General features: G+C 44.2%; 1 protein-coding gene across 1 annotated transcript in view; it reads left to right on the forward strand.

The window, feature by feature from the left end:
• Positions 1-12,272, forward strand: part of LOC139577178 (multiple C2 and transmembrane domain-containing protein 1-like) — a 291,904-nt gene that overhangs the window by 91,185 nt on the left and 188,447 nt on the right. The window contains exon 2 of the mRNA XM_071404089.1: positions 7,320-7,437. Coding sequence (XP_071260190.1) covers positions 7,320-7,437 — 118 coding nt within the window. The remainder of the gene's footprint in view (positions 1-7,319; positions 7,438-12,272) is intronic.

Below are 12,272 nucleotides of genomic sequence, written 5' to 3' on the forward strand. Positions count from 1 at the left end.
GAGGTTAGACCGTACCACTAGGGTCCCACTGTGAGGTTAGACCGTACCACTAGGGTCCCACTGTGGGGTTAGACCGTACCACTAGGGTCCCACTGTGGGGTTAGACCGTACCACTAGGGTCCCACTGTGAGGTTAGACCGTACCACTAGGGTCCCACTGTGGGGTTAGACCGTACCACTAGGGTCTCACTGAGGGGTTGGGCCGTACCACTAGGGTCACTGTGGGGTTAGACCGTACCACTAGGGTCCCATTGTGGGGTTAGACCGTATCACTAGGGTCCCACTGAGTGGTTAGACCGTACCACTAGGGTCCCACTGTGGGGTTAGACCGTACCACTAGGGTCCCACTGTGAGGTTAGACCGTACCACTAGGGTCCCACTGTGGGGTTAGACCGTACCACTAGGGTCCCACTGTGGGGTTAGACCGTACCACTAGGGTCACTGTGGGGTTAGACCGTACCACTAGGGTCCCACTGAGGGGTTGGGCCGTACCACTAGGGTGCCACTGAGGGGTTAAACCGTACCACTAGGGTCCCACTGAGGGTGTTAGACCGTACCACTAGGGTCCCACTGAGGGGTTAGACCGTACCACTAGGGTCTCACTGAGGGGTTAGACCGTACCACTAGGGTCTCACTGAGGGGTTGGTCCGTACCACTAGGGTCCCACTGAGAGGGGTCAAGTCACCCAAAGCAATTACTGTAACAACTGTTTGAATAACTGACTGTTAGCTATTGATGTCCAGGAGAAGTTGCTCATCACATGGTATTTGATGTTTTCTACCAGCTCTTTCCTTCCAAGCTTGACTTTAAAGAAATTGCTGTGTGAAATATGAATGAATGTGAAATAGGACTCAATAACATCAACAACTGCTGCGCACAATCAGGCAGATGTGGTTATTGCCATTTTATGGTTATTTGAATGTTGACTATAGCTCTTCATTAGTTAGATGAACAGGCTAAACTTGTGTTGTTGCCAAGTATTAATGGCTGCTTCTCTCAGTCCAATCCAGTGAGTCTGATGGTTTAGAAGGAACTGTGTGTTTAAACTACTACTGTAGTTTCTATTATGACAGATGCTGTGGTTCATTATGTTGTAGGTAAACAGACTTTTTCACACTTGTGCACCCAGGCAACACAAACGGACACACACACACACACACACACACACACACACACACACACACACACACACACACACACACACACACACACACACACACACACACACACACACACACACACACACACACACACAGTCTTGTACAGCTAACCTTGTGGGGACATACAATTCAGTCCCATTCAAAATCCAATTTTCCCTAACCCCTAACCCTAAACCTAACCCTAATCCTAACCCGTACTCTTACCCTAACCTTAACCCTAACCCAAAAACCTAAACTTTATCCTAACCCTAGCTCCTAACCCTAGCTCCTAACCCTAACCCTACAACTAACCCTAGCTCCTAACCTTAACATTTAACTTAATTCTAACCCTAATTCTAACCTTAACCCTAAACCCCCTAGAAATAGCATTTGACCTTGTGGGGACTAACAAAATGTCCCCAGCTGGTCAACTTTTTGTTCGTTTACAGTTTATACACACACACACACACACACACACACACACACACACACACACTGTTCCGTCCTATGCAATCCTGACACACACACCCTTTTCTGATGCAAATGCATTTCCATGGCACCTGGCTACATGGAAACATAAAGTGTTTATCCAAACCAGCTGCCACATCCATCATACAGCTCAGTCTTCAACACCCATTACAGTCCCGTGAGGCTCAGTTGGTAGAGCATGGTGCTTGCAATGCCAGGGTTGTGGATTTTATGAAAATGTATGTGCTCTGGATAAATGTAAAAAATGACACTGTCCTGTCCAACAACAGAGCTCAGCACCTCTCCATGCTAACCAGCTCAGTGTTAGCCAAGGGCTAAGGAAGCGTACAGTGACTCATTACGGCTATACGTTTCCCCCAGGCAGATTACATGGTTAAGAACAACTCCAGGCCAAGCCGACTCCTAGTGAATGCAGAGGGGAGAAGTGGTGACTGGTTTACTTGAGTTAATTTGGATCCCCATTAGCTGTTTCTCATGCAGCAGCTACTCTTCCTGGGGTCCAAATGGTGAGGTCAGCAGAGAGCTGAGCAGACTGCAGTGGCTGTGTGACTAGCTGATGGGGATTGTCGTTAAGGGGGATTGTCATGAGTGGTCTAATAATGATGAAAGCTGATTTTCAATGCTATGCAGACGATACACAACTTTACTTTTCTCTGTCACCAGAAGATTTTCGTTCCACGGATAAATTATTAAACTATTAGTGATTTAAATACTTGGATGGCTCACAGCTTCCTTCAGCTAAATCAAGAGAAGACAGAGGTACTTTTTGTTGGAGCCAAAGCACAGAGAGAGAATCTGGCCATACATTTTAATTCACGGGCAATAAAGATAAAACACCAGGTAAAAAACGTAGGTGCCATTTTAGATTCTTAACTCAATTTCGAGTCACACGTTAGGAATGTGACCATAATAGCTTTTTTTCCAAGTAAGGAACATTGCGACGGTGCGGCTGTTTCTATCTCAGGCTGATACAGAGAGATTCATCCATTATTTTACTACTGTAATGCTCTCCTGTCTGGTCTACTCAAGAAAACCATTGGTCAACTGCAACACATACAGAATGCTGCAGCGTGGGTACTGACCAAGACCAGACTGAGAGCACACATTACACTGGTTTTAAAGTCTCTGCACAGGCTGCCTGTGAGTTTTACAATTTATTTTAAGATTATTCTGTTGGTTTTTAAATCAATCCACACGACTGTGCGCCCCAATACACGTCAGATATGCTTTTAAGTTATCTACCCAGTAGGTCCCTCAGGTCCTCTGGCACTGGCCTTTTAATTATCCCAAAGCCTAGGACCAAGGCATGGAGAGAGAACGTTTAGTTACTGTGCCCCCAGCCTCTGGAACAGCCTGCCAGAGACCCCGAGGGGGCTGAAACTGTGGACACATTTAAAAGAGATCTTGAAAAACTTTTTTTTAGCTTTGCTTTTCCTTAAGGTGCTTTTTAGTTGTTGATTTTTTGATGTTCTTTTTTTGTTTTTTTATCTTATGTTTGTTGTGTAGTAAATATTTCAGCTTTTATTTTCATAGTTTTTTTATAAACACATTGCGTTGCAGTCCATGTCTGAAATGTGCTGTTTAAATTAAGCTTGATTTGATAAGAAGTAGTGATATGAGTATGAATTCAAAGATGTGAATATGAAACTTGCTACTCACTCAGTGGTTGAAAGATACCTTTTTTTTGTGTGTGTGTGTGTGTGTGTGTGTGTGTGTGTGTGTGTGTGTGTGTGTGTGTGTGTGTGTGTGTGTGTGTGTGTGTGTGTGTGTGTGTGTGTGTGTGTGTGTGTGTGTGTGTGTGTGTGTGTGTGTGTGTGTGTGACAATTATGTTCTAATGACCGACGCGTGACCCAACCCTTTCTCCAAGACCACATCCCAGAGAGCTAAAATGGAATGGTCTTTTCTGGCAGCTGGCCCATGCTGTGGAATATCTTATTGAGTATTTACTCTCATCTCTCATACAGGATGAGTGAAACTCTCTCATCATAATTCCTTATTCATGAGGGGTCAGGTCTACTCTTTTCTAAGCATTATGCACAGCAGCAGCCTCTGACAGTAGATACATCTGCATCCCAATATACCCTATATTCCCTTTGTAATACATTACTTCTGACAAGAGTATGGCCCCTGGTCCAAGGTAATGCATCCATACTGTAGGACTGCAGACCTATACCTGCACCCTCAACAACTACTGTGATTATTATTATTTGACCATGCTGGTCATTTATGAACATTTGAAGATCTTGGCCATGTTCTGTTATAATCTCCACCCGGCACAGCCAGAAGAGGACTGGCCACCCCTGGTTCCTCTCTAAGTTTCTTCCTAGGTTTTGGCCTTTTGTAGGGAGTTTTTCCTAGCCACTGTGCTTCTACATCTGCATTTTAGGCTGGGTTTCTGTACAGCACTTTGAGATATCAGCTGATGTAAGAAGGGCTATATAAATACATTTGATTTGAATTTGATTTGATTCTGGGAAACTGTGAGGTTCTATTTCAATAGGATGGAGGGATGTTGGCAGAATCCTTTTTTTTGCCTACTGTCTAATCATTTATCTCGATTTGACGTCTGAATGTGATGATTTAAACTAAGGGTGAAGAGGGCAGCTAGGTTTCAGTAAGGGTTTGTAAGGTAGCAGTCACGCTGGTTTGTACCTGGAGTTTGTTTGTGCCTTCCTGGCCATGGAGCAGTATGCTCTCTCACCTGCTTACGCAAATGAAAATGTATTTGCTGAAGAAGTCACTGTTGTTGACCTCTATGGTGTTCATGTTACAGTGAGTATGCCCTAGGCCTAGAAAACTTCAGCAGAATTCTTCTTGATACCATCATGCTGTTTCAATGTGTCTCCACACTCTGTTAAAGAGGAGTTTGCACAGAGCTTGGTATAACATGGCCAAAACTACTTTGTCATTCTGTATGCAAAACCATTTAATTGATTGTCTTATGCTATTCAAATGTTGTTCTATGCCCCTTTTGTGTTTTAATTTGCATATGGAAAAACAAAAACTTGGTCCACATTGATCCACAAATAAACGACGATTCAGTTGGATTTTCCTTTTGAAAGCATTAGTTGAATTTCTTTGTGTAGGGCAAGCTTGCTCACTCTATCACACCCTGTCATTGTCACTGAGCCCTACATTTCTCAAGAGCCAGCCAAGAAAGTCTCTACAGTTGTCAGTTTCACTTTGTTCATGAATTCTCAAATACATACAAGAATATTCTAAGTTATTTTATTTGAATTCAGTTATTTTATTTCAGAAGTCATCCCATGGAGGCAGGTTTCTCTAAGACATCTCTGTCCTATATCAGATATCCACAATCACTTCTACAGTATTTACATGAGATCAGTTGTGTCTGTTAGTTTGACCTGAATGACTGTGATATCAATGACTGTAAAACCCATTGCTATTTTTTGTTTATTCACAATGTGTATCTGCCATCTTGAGCATTTGTCCTGGGCAGCGTACTGTTATTTGTGTATTATCTTGTGTAAAGAGCTCCGTTCATCCATGCACTCTGAAATGACCCTGCCATTCCACACAGATGTGTGTGTACCCGCCTTACACGCCCCTAGGTCATCCGTCTATTCACTCCAATTCACAGCTCTCTCTCTTTCTCCCCATCTCTCCCCATCTCTCCCCATCTCTCCCCATCTCTCTCTCTCTCTCTCTCTCTCTCTCTCTCTCTCTCTCTCTCTCTCTCTCTCTCTCTCTCTCTCTCTCTCTCTCTCTCTCTCTCTCTCTCTCTCTCTCTCTCTCTCTCTCTCTCTCTCTCTCTCTCTCTCTCTCTCTCTCTCTCTCTCTCTCTTAGATTGCTCCAGATATATTGTAACACCTGTATTTTTGATCTAAGTTAGGACATGAGGTGAGGGTGTGAACGATGTTCTGACTAAAACGCTCCTGTGTACAGTATGAGCTATCTCCTAGCAGCCCTCCCAACACGGTGTAGCCTTGGGGGAGCTGGGCCTGTGTCAAGACATCCAGTGACACAGGGTCAAACACAGGGCCTGGGACACAGACACATAATGTTTCCCCTAGACTTGATCTTAGTTATGGCACAACTGTCCCCAAAACAGCCTCCAGCGCTGGAGACGCTACAGTCTAGTGATTGCCTTACAATATACACTATATATACAAAAGTATGTGGACACCACTTCAAATTAGTGGATTCTAAAATTGAGCACACAGCCATGCAATCTCCATAGACAAACATTGGCAGTAGAATGGCCTCACTGATGAGCTCAGTGACTTTCAACGTGGCACCGTCATAGGATGCCACATTCCCAACCAGTCAGTTCGTCAAATGTCTGCCTTGCCAGAGCTGCCCCGGTCAACAGTAAGTGCTCTTATTGTGTAGTGGAAATGTCTAGGAGCAACAACGGCTCAGCCGCGAAGTGGTAGGCCACACAAGCTCGCAGAATGGAACCGACCAGGTGCTGAAGCACGTAGTGAGTAAAAATCATCTGTCCTCGGTTGTAACACTCAGTACCAAGTTCCAAACTGCCTCTGGAAGCAACGTCAGCACAATAACTGTTCGTTGGAAGCTTCATGAAATGGGTTTCCATGGCCGAACAGCCTAAGCCTAAGATCACCATGCTCAATGCCAAGCGTCGGCTGGAGTGGTTTGCCCAACCTCACTAATGCTCTTGTGGCTGAATGGAATCAAGTCCCTGTAGCAATGTTCCAATATCTAGTGGAAAGCCTTGCCAGAAGGGTGGAGGCTGTTACAGCAGCAAAGGGTGGACCAACTCCATATTAATGAGTGGAGGCTGTTATAGCAGCAAAGGGGGACCAACTCCATATTAATGAGTGGAGGCTGTTATAGCAGCAAAGGGGGGACCAACTCCTTATTAATGAGTGGAGGCTGTTATAGCAGCAAAGGGGGGACCAACTCCTTATTAATGAGTGGAGGCTGTTATAGCAGCAAAGGGGGGACCAACTCCTTATTAATGAGTGGAGGCTGTTACAGCAGCAAAGGGGGACCAACTCCATATTAATGAGTGGAGGCTGTTATAGCAGCAAAGGGGGGACCAATTCCATATTAATGAGTGGAGGCTGTTATAGCAGCAAAGGGGGGACCAACTCCATATTAATGAGTGGAGGCTGTTATAGCAGCAAAGGGGGGACCAACTCCTTATTAATGAGTGGAGGCTGTTACAGCAGCAAAGGGGGACCAACTCCATATTAATGAGTGGAGGCTGTTATAGCAGCAAAGGGGGGACCAACTCCATATTAATGAGTGGAGGCTGTTATAGCAGCAAAGGGGGGACCAACTCCATATTAATGAGTGGAGGCTGTTATAGCAGCAAAGGGGGGACCAACTCCTTATTAATGAGTGGAGGCTGTTATAGCAGCAAAGGGGGACCAACTCCATATTAATGAGTGGAGGCTGTTATAGCAGCAAAGGGGGGACCAACTCCTTATTAATGAGTGGAGGCTGTTATAGCAGCAAAAGGGGGACCAACTCCATATTAATTTTGGAATGAGATGTTAGACGAGCAGGTGTCCATATACTTTTGATCGTGTAGACATTTAGTGGTAGAGCTACTTTATGTGGCTTGGATGGATTAGTTGTCTCTCCTTGGTGTGTCTCTCTTTGCAGGGCAACAACTTCTATTTTCATTGGTGAGCTAACTACTTGTGTTGTAGTGGATGACTGTCTGGTTAACTTCTAGTTGTTGTGTTTCCTTGCAGGGCATCAACATTGTGGGGCCAAGTAATGCTGAGACCGCCCCTCCTGCCAACCCAGGGATGTACCAACTGGACATCACTCTAAAGAGGGGACACAACCTTGCCATCAGGGACAGAGGAGGTATCTCTCTGTGGGATCCATCTCTCTCTATCCCTCTATCTCTATCTCTCTGTGGGATCCATCTCTCTCTCTCTCTTTCTCTATCTCTCTGTGGGATCCATCTCTCTCTTTCCCTCTATCTCTCTGTGGGATCCATCTCTCTCTTTCCCTCTCTCTGTGGGATCCATCTCTCTCTTTCCCTCTTTCTCTCTCTCGCTGCTCCCGGGTGGCGCAGCGGTCTAAGGCACTGCATCTCAGTGCTAGAGGTGTCACTACAGACCCTGGTTTGAGTCCAGGCTGTATCACAACTGGCAGTAATTGGGAGCTGGGGTAGGCTGTCATTGTAAGTAAGAGTTTGTTTTTAACTGGCTTGCCTGGTTTAATAACAAATAAAATAAATAAACTCTCTGTAGGATCCATCTCTCTCTCTTTTTCTCTCTCTCTGTAGGATCCATCTTTCTCTCTCTTTTTCTCTCTCTCTGTAGGATCCATCTCTCTCAATTTGATTTCAATTTAAGTGGCTTTATTGGCATGGGAAACCCTCTTTCTCTCTCTTTCTCTGTGGAATCTATCACGCTCTCTCTCTTTCTCTATATTTGTGGGTTCTACCTCTCTCTGTTTTTCTCTCTGTTTGGATTTTTGATCTCTCTCTCTGGATTCCATCTGCCTTTTTCTGTGAATTCTCTCTCTCACACACACACTCTCTCACACCCTGTTTCTTTGTCTCTCTGTCTTGTAGACTGCTCATTAGGACAGCTAAAATAGGCTCTTCCACATCCAGCAGCAGAGGGCTATAATTGCAGTCTGCGTCTGGTGTGGTGACTGTTAAAGTAACTGTCCAGTGAAATTGTCAATTTTAAAAGTTCATATTCTGTTAACTCATCACCCAACTAATTTTGTTGACTCATCTTATACTCATAATTGTGGCTAAAGCAAAAAATAAAAAATATACTCTAAACAGACAGTTTAGAAAATGCTTGCTTTTTCACCATAGAAGATGATGGCCAATCAGCATTCTACTCGCATTAATATTTTTAATGACCGGTAAGCCCACACCATTTTGTTTTTGGGGTATGCTCACACCATTTTGTTTTTGGGGTACGCCCACACCATTCCAAAACAGAAAAGCAGCTTTTTAACATACTTAATTACATTTTTTCCACTCATATTGCAATTAATTATAGGTCATATTTCATATAAATCTGGAACTAGTGGACAGTTACTTTAATGCAATGATCATAATGGGTGTGAGCCAAATGCAACCAAAAGCACAGAGATGTCTGTCTGTGTATCAAAGAAATACAGTACTTAGTTGTTGTATTTCTTACAGATTCTACAAGTCAATTTAATATTTTTATAGGATCCCATTGAAAAGGAGGTTCTCTCTTTTCTCTTAAGCTATAAAGGGATAGTAAAATGAAATAGCTCTTTACTATTTATGATCGGGCTCTTACTGAATCGAAAGAGGGAAAACCGATGTGATCTCTTACCAAGTCTCAGAAGCAGAACTGCTGTCCTCACAGGTGTTGAAACAGTAATACTCAGAGAGCAAAAGCTCCATGCTCCTCCCTAGGAGTCTGGCAGGCTGTAGCCCAACCACTCTGTGGGACACCACATGGATCTATCTCAGTCCAGGCACGGATCATCAGTGTGTTTGCGTGTGTGCAGGAGAGTGTTGGTCTACAGCCAGGGCACCAGCAATAGAGCAGTCTGTCTCAGAAACCAATGGGACCCCCTGACAAGAGGTGCAGATATACAGGAGGCTATTAGACCTGTCATAGAGGGGAGAATGAGATCCTATTAGACCTGTCATTAGAGGGGAGAATGAGATCCTATTAGACCTGTCATAGAGGGGAGAATGAGATCCTATTAGACCTGTCATAGAGGGGAGAATGAGATCCTATTAGACCTGTCATAGAGGGGAGAATGAGATCCTATTAGACCTGTCATAGAGGGGAGAATGAGATCTTATTAGACCTGTCATAGAGGGGAGAATGCGATCATATTAGACCTGTCATAGAGGGGAGAATGAGATCTTATTAGACTTGTCATAGAGGGGAGAATGAGATCCTATTAGACCTGTCATAGAGGGGAGAATGATATCCTATTAGACCTGTCATATAGGGGAGAATGAGATCCTATTAGACCTGTCATAGAGGGGAGAATGAGATCATATTAGACCTGTCATAGAGGGGAGAATGAGATCCTATTAGACCTGTCATATAGGGGAGAATGAGATCCTATTAGACCTGTCATAGAGGGGAGAATGAGATCATATTAGACCTGTCATAGAGGGGAGAATGAGATCTTATTAGACTTGTCATAGAGGGGAGAATGAGATCTTATTAGACCTGTCATAGAGGGGAGAATGATATCCTATCTTGACCTGTGATCTGTATCTTTGTACCATAACTTCTCCTGGACCTAAGGCACTTACCCCAGTCCAAATGAGCTTCCAATGACAACCTCTGGTCAGGTACTACATGACTGTGACCAGGTGAAGCCCCACTGTCTGCTCTCTCCCAGGTGGTTGGGTGTTGCTGGGCGATGGTGATGGCGGGGTACAGCCACAGAGGTGACGTCCCTAATATAGCGCACTACTTTAGACCAGAGCCCATAGGGCACCCTATTCCTATATAGTGCACTACTTTTGACTAGAGCACTATGTAGGGAATAGGGTACTGTTTGAGACACAGTCAAGACTATAGCATCATGGCCACTGGACCTGGTAGGACAGAGACCAGATCACCAGCTCTAAGTCTGGCTGATGGAGTGTACTATAGACATGCTGAGGAAGTTAGAACAAGTGGGTTGGGTGTTTGTCTTAGTTTACTGTAGAGCAATAGTAATAGGATGCATAGACATGACACAGGTAATGTGAGTGTAGCTTCATAAGTCATGCTTTTAAAACGTTTACAATTGAACCACACAAGTTATTTGAGTATTTCTACTGTGAAAGCTTGTTTTCTGAATGGAGAGTCAGGGTAGGTGTGGCTTTGATTCAGGTGTCATGTGTTTGGAGAGGCTGTTCTCGCTGTATGCCCTTTATTATGAACTTTAAAGGGCCAGGTGTGTGTGTCTGTGTGTGTGTATTTGTATGGTGTGTGTGTCTGTGTGTGTGTGTATTTGTATGGTGTGTGTGTGTATTTGTATGGTGTGTGTGTCTGTGTGTGTGTGTATTTGTATGGTGTGTGTGTCTGTGTGTGTGTGTATTTGTATGGTGTGTGTGTGTATTTGTATGGTGTGTGTGCCTGTGTGTGTGTATTTGTATGGTGTGTGTGTCTGTGTGTGTGTATTTGTATGGTGTGTGTGCCTGTGTGTGTGTATTTGTATGGTGTGTGTGCCTGTGTGTGTGTATTTGTATGGTGTGTGTGTGCCTGTGTGTGTGTATTTGTATGGTGTGTGTGCCTGTGTGTGTGTGTATTTGTATGGTGTGTGTGTGTATTTGTATGGTGTGTGTGCCTGTGTGTGTGTATTTGTATGGTGTGTGTGTGCAAGTGTGTGTGTGCCTGTGTGTGTGTGTATTTGTATGGTGTGTGTGTGCCTGTGTGTGTGTGTATTTGTATGGTGTGTTTGCCTGTGTGTGTGTGTATTTGTATGGTGTGTGTGCCTGTGTGTGTGTGTGTATTTGTATGGTGTGTGTGTGTGCCTGTGTGTGTGTATTTGTATGGTGTGTGTGCCTGTGTGTGTGTATTTGTATGGTGTGTGTGCCTGTGTGTGTGTATTTGTATGGTGTGTGTGTGCCTGTGTGTGTGTGTTTGTATGGTGTGTGTGTGCCTGTGTGTGTGTGTGTATTTGTATGGTGTGTGTGTGCCTGTGTGTGTGTGTATTTGTATGGTGTGTGTGTGCCTGTGTGTGTGTGTTTGTATGGTGTGTGTGTGTGTGCCTGTGTGTGTGTGTGTATTTGTATGGTGTGTGTGTGCCTGTGTGTGTGTGTATTTGTATGGTGTGTGTGTGCCTGTGTGTGTGTGTATTTGTATGGTGTGTGTGCCTGTGTGTGTGTGTGTATTTGTATGGTGTGTGTATTTGTATGGTGTGTGTGTGTGTGTATTTGTATGGTGTGTGTGTGTGCAAGTGTGTGTGTATTTGTATGGTGTGTGTGTGTGCCTGTGTGTATTTGTATGGTGTGTGTGTGTGTGTGTGTGTGTATTGTATGGTGTGTGTGCCTGTGTGTGTGTATTTTTATGGTGTGTGTGCCTGTGCCGGTGTGTGTGTGTGTATTTGTATGGTGTGCCTGTGTGTGTATTTGTATGGTGTGTGTGCTGGGGAACTCCTCCACTCAGGGGGGCAGTTGAACGATGATCACAGAGAGGAAATACCCTGTATTTACATTATTCCAACCTCTATCTCTCTCCCTGGTCTCTCTGATTAAAACACAGACACAGCACACCTGTTCTTGTCTTCAGGTAGAATCAGTGTGTGTGTGTGTGTGTGTGTGTGTGTGTGTGTGTGTGTGTGTGTGTGTGTGTGTGTGTGTGTGTGTGTGTGTGTGTGTGTGTGTGTGTGTGTGTGTGTGTGTGTGTGTGTGTGTGTGTGTAGTTTAGCATTTTCCCAAGCGTTCCTCGTCTGCCTCTACAAACCCTGTGCCTTCTGAGATTGACGATAAATCAGTTAGTGTCAAATCAAATCAAAGTTTATTTGTCACGTGCACCGAATACAACAGGTGTACTGTACCTTACAGTGAAATGCTTACTTACAGGCTCTAACCAATAGTGCAAAAAAGGTGTTACGTGAACAATAGGTAAGTAAAGAAATAAAACAACAGTAAAAAGACAGGCTATATAGAGTAGCGAGGCTATAAAAGTAGTGAGGCTACATACAGACACCGGTTAGTCAGGCTGATTGAGGTAGTATGT

Source organism: Salvelinus alpinus, chromosome 5 (assembly GCF_045679555.1).
Source record: "Salvelinus alpinus chromosome 5, SLU_Salpinus.1, whole genome shotgun sequence".
In the NCBI taxonomy this organism is placed as follows: Eukaryota; Metazoa; Chordata; class Actinopteri; order Salmoniformes; family Salmonidae; genus Salvelinus; species Salvelinus alpinus.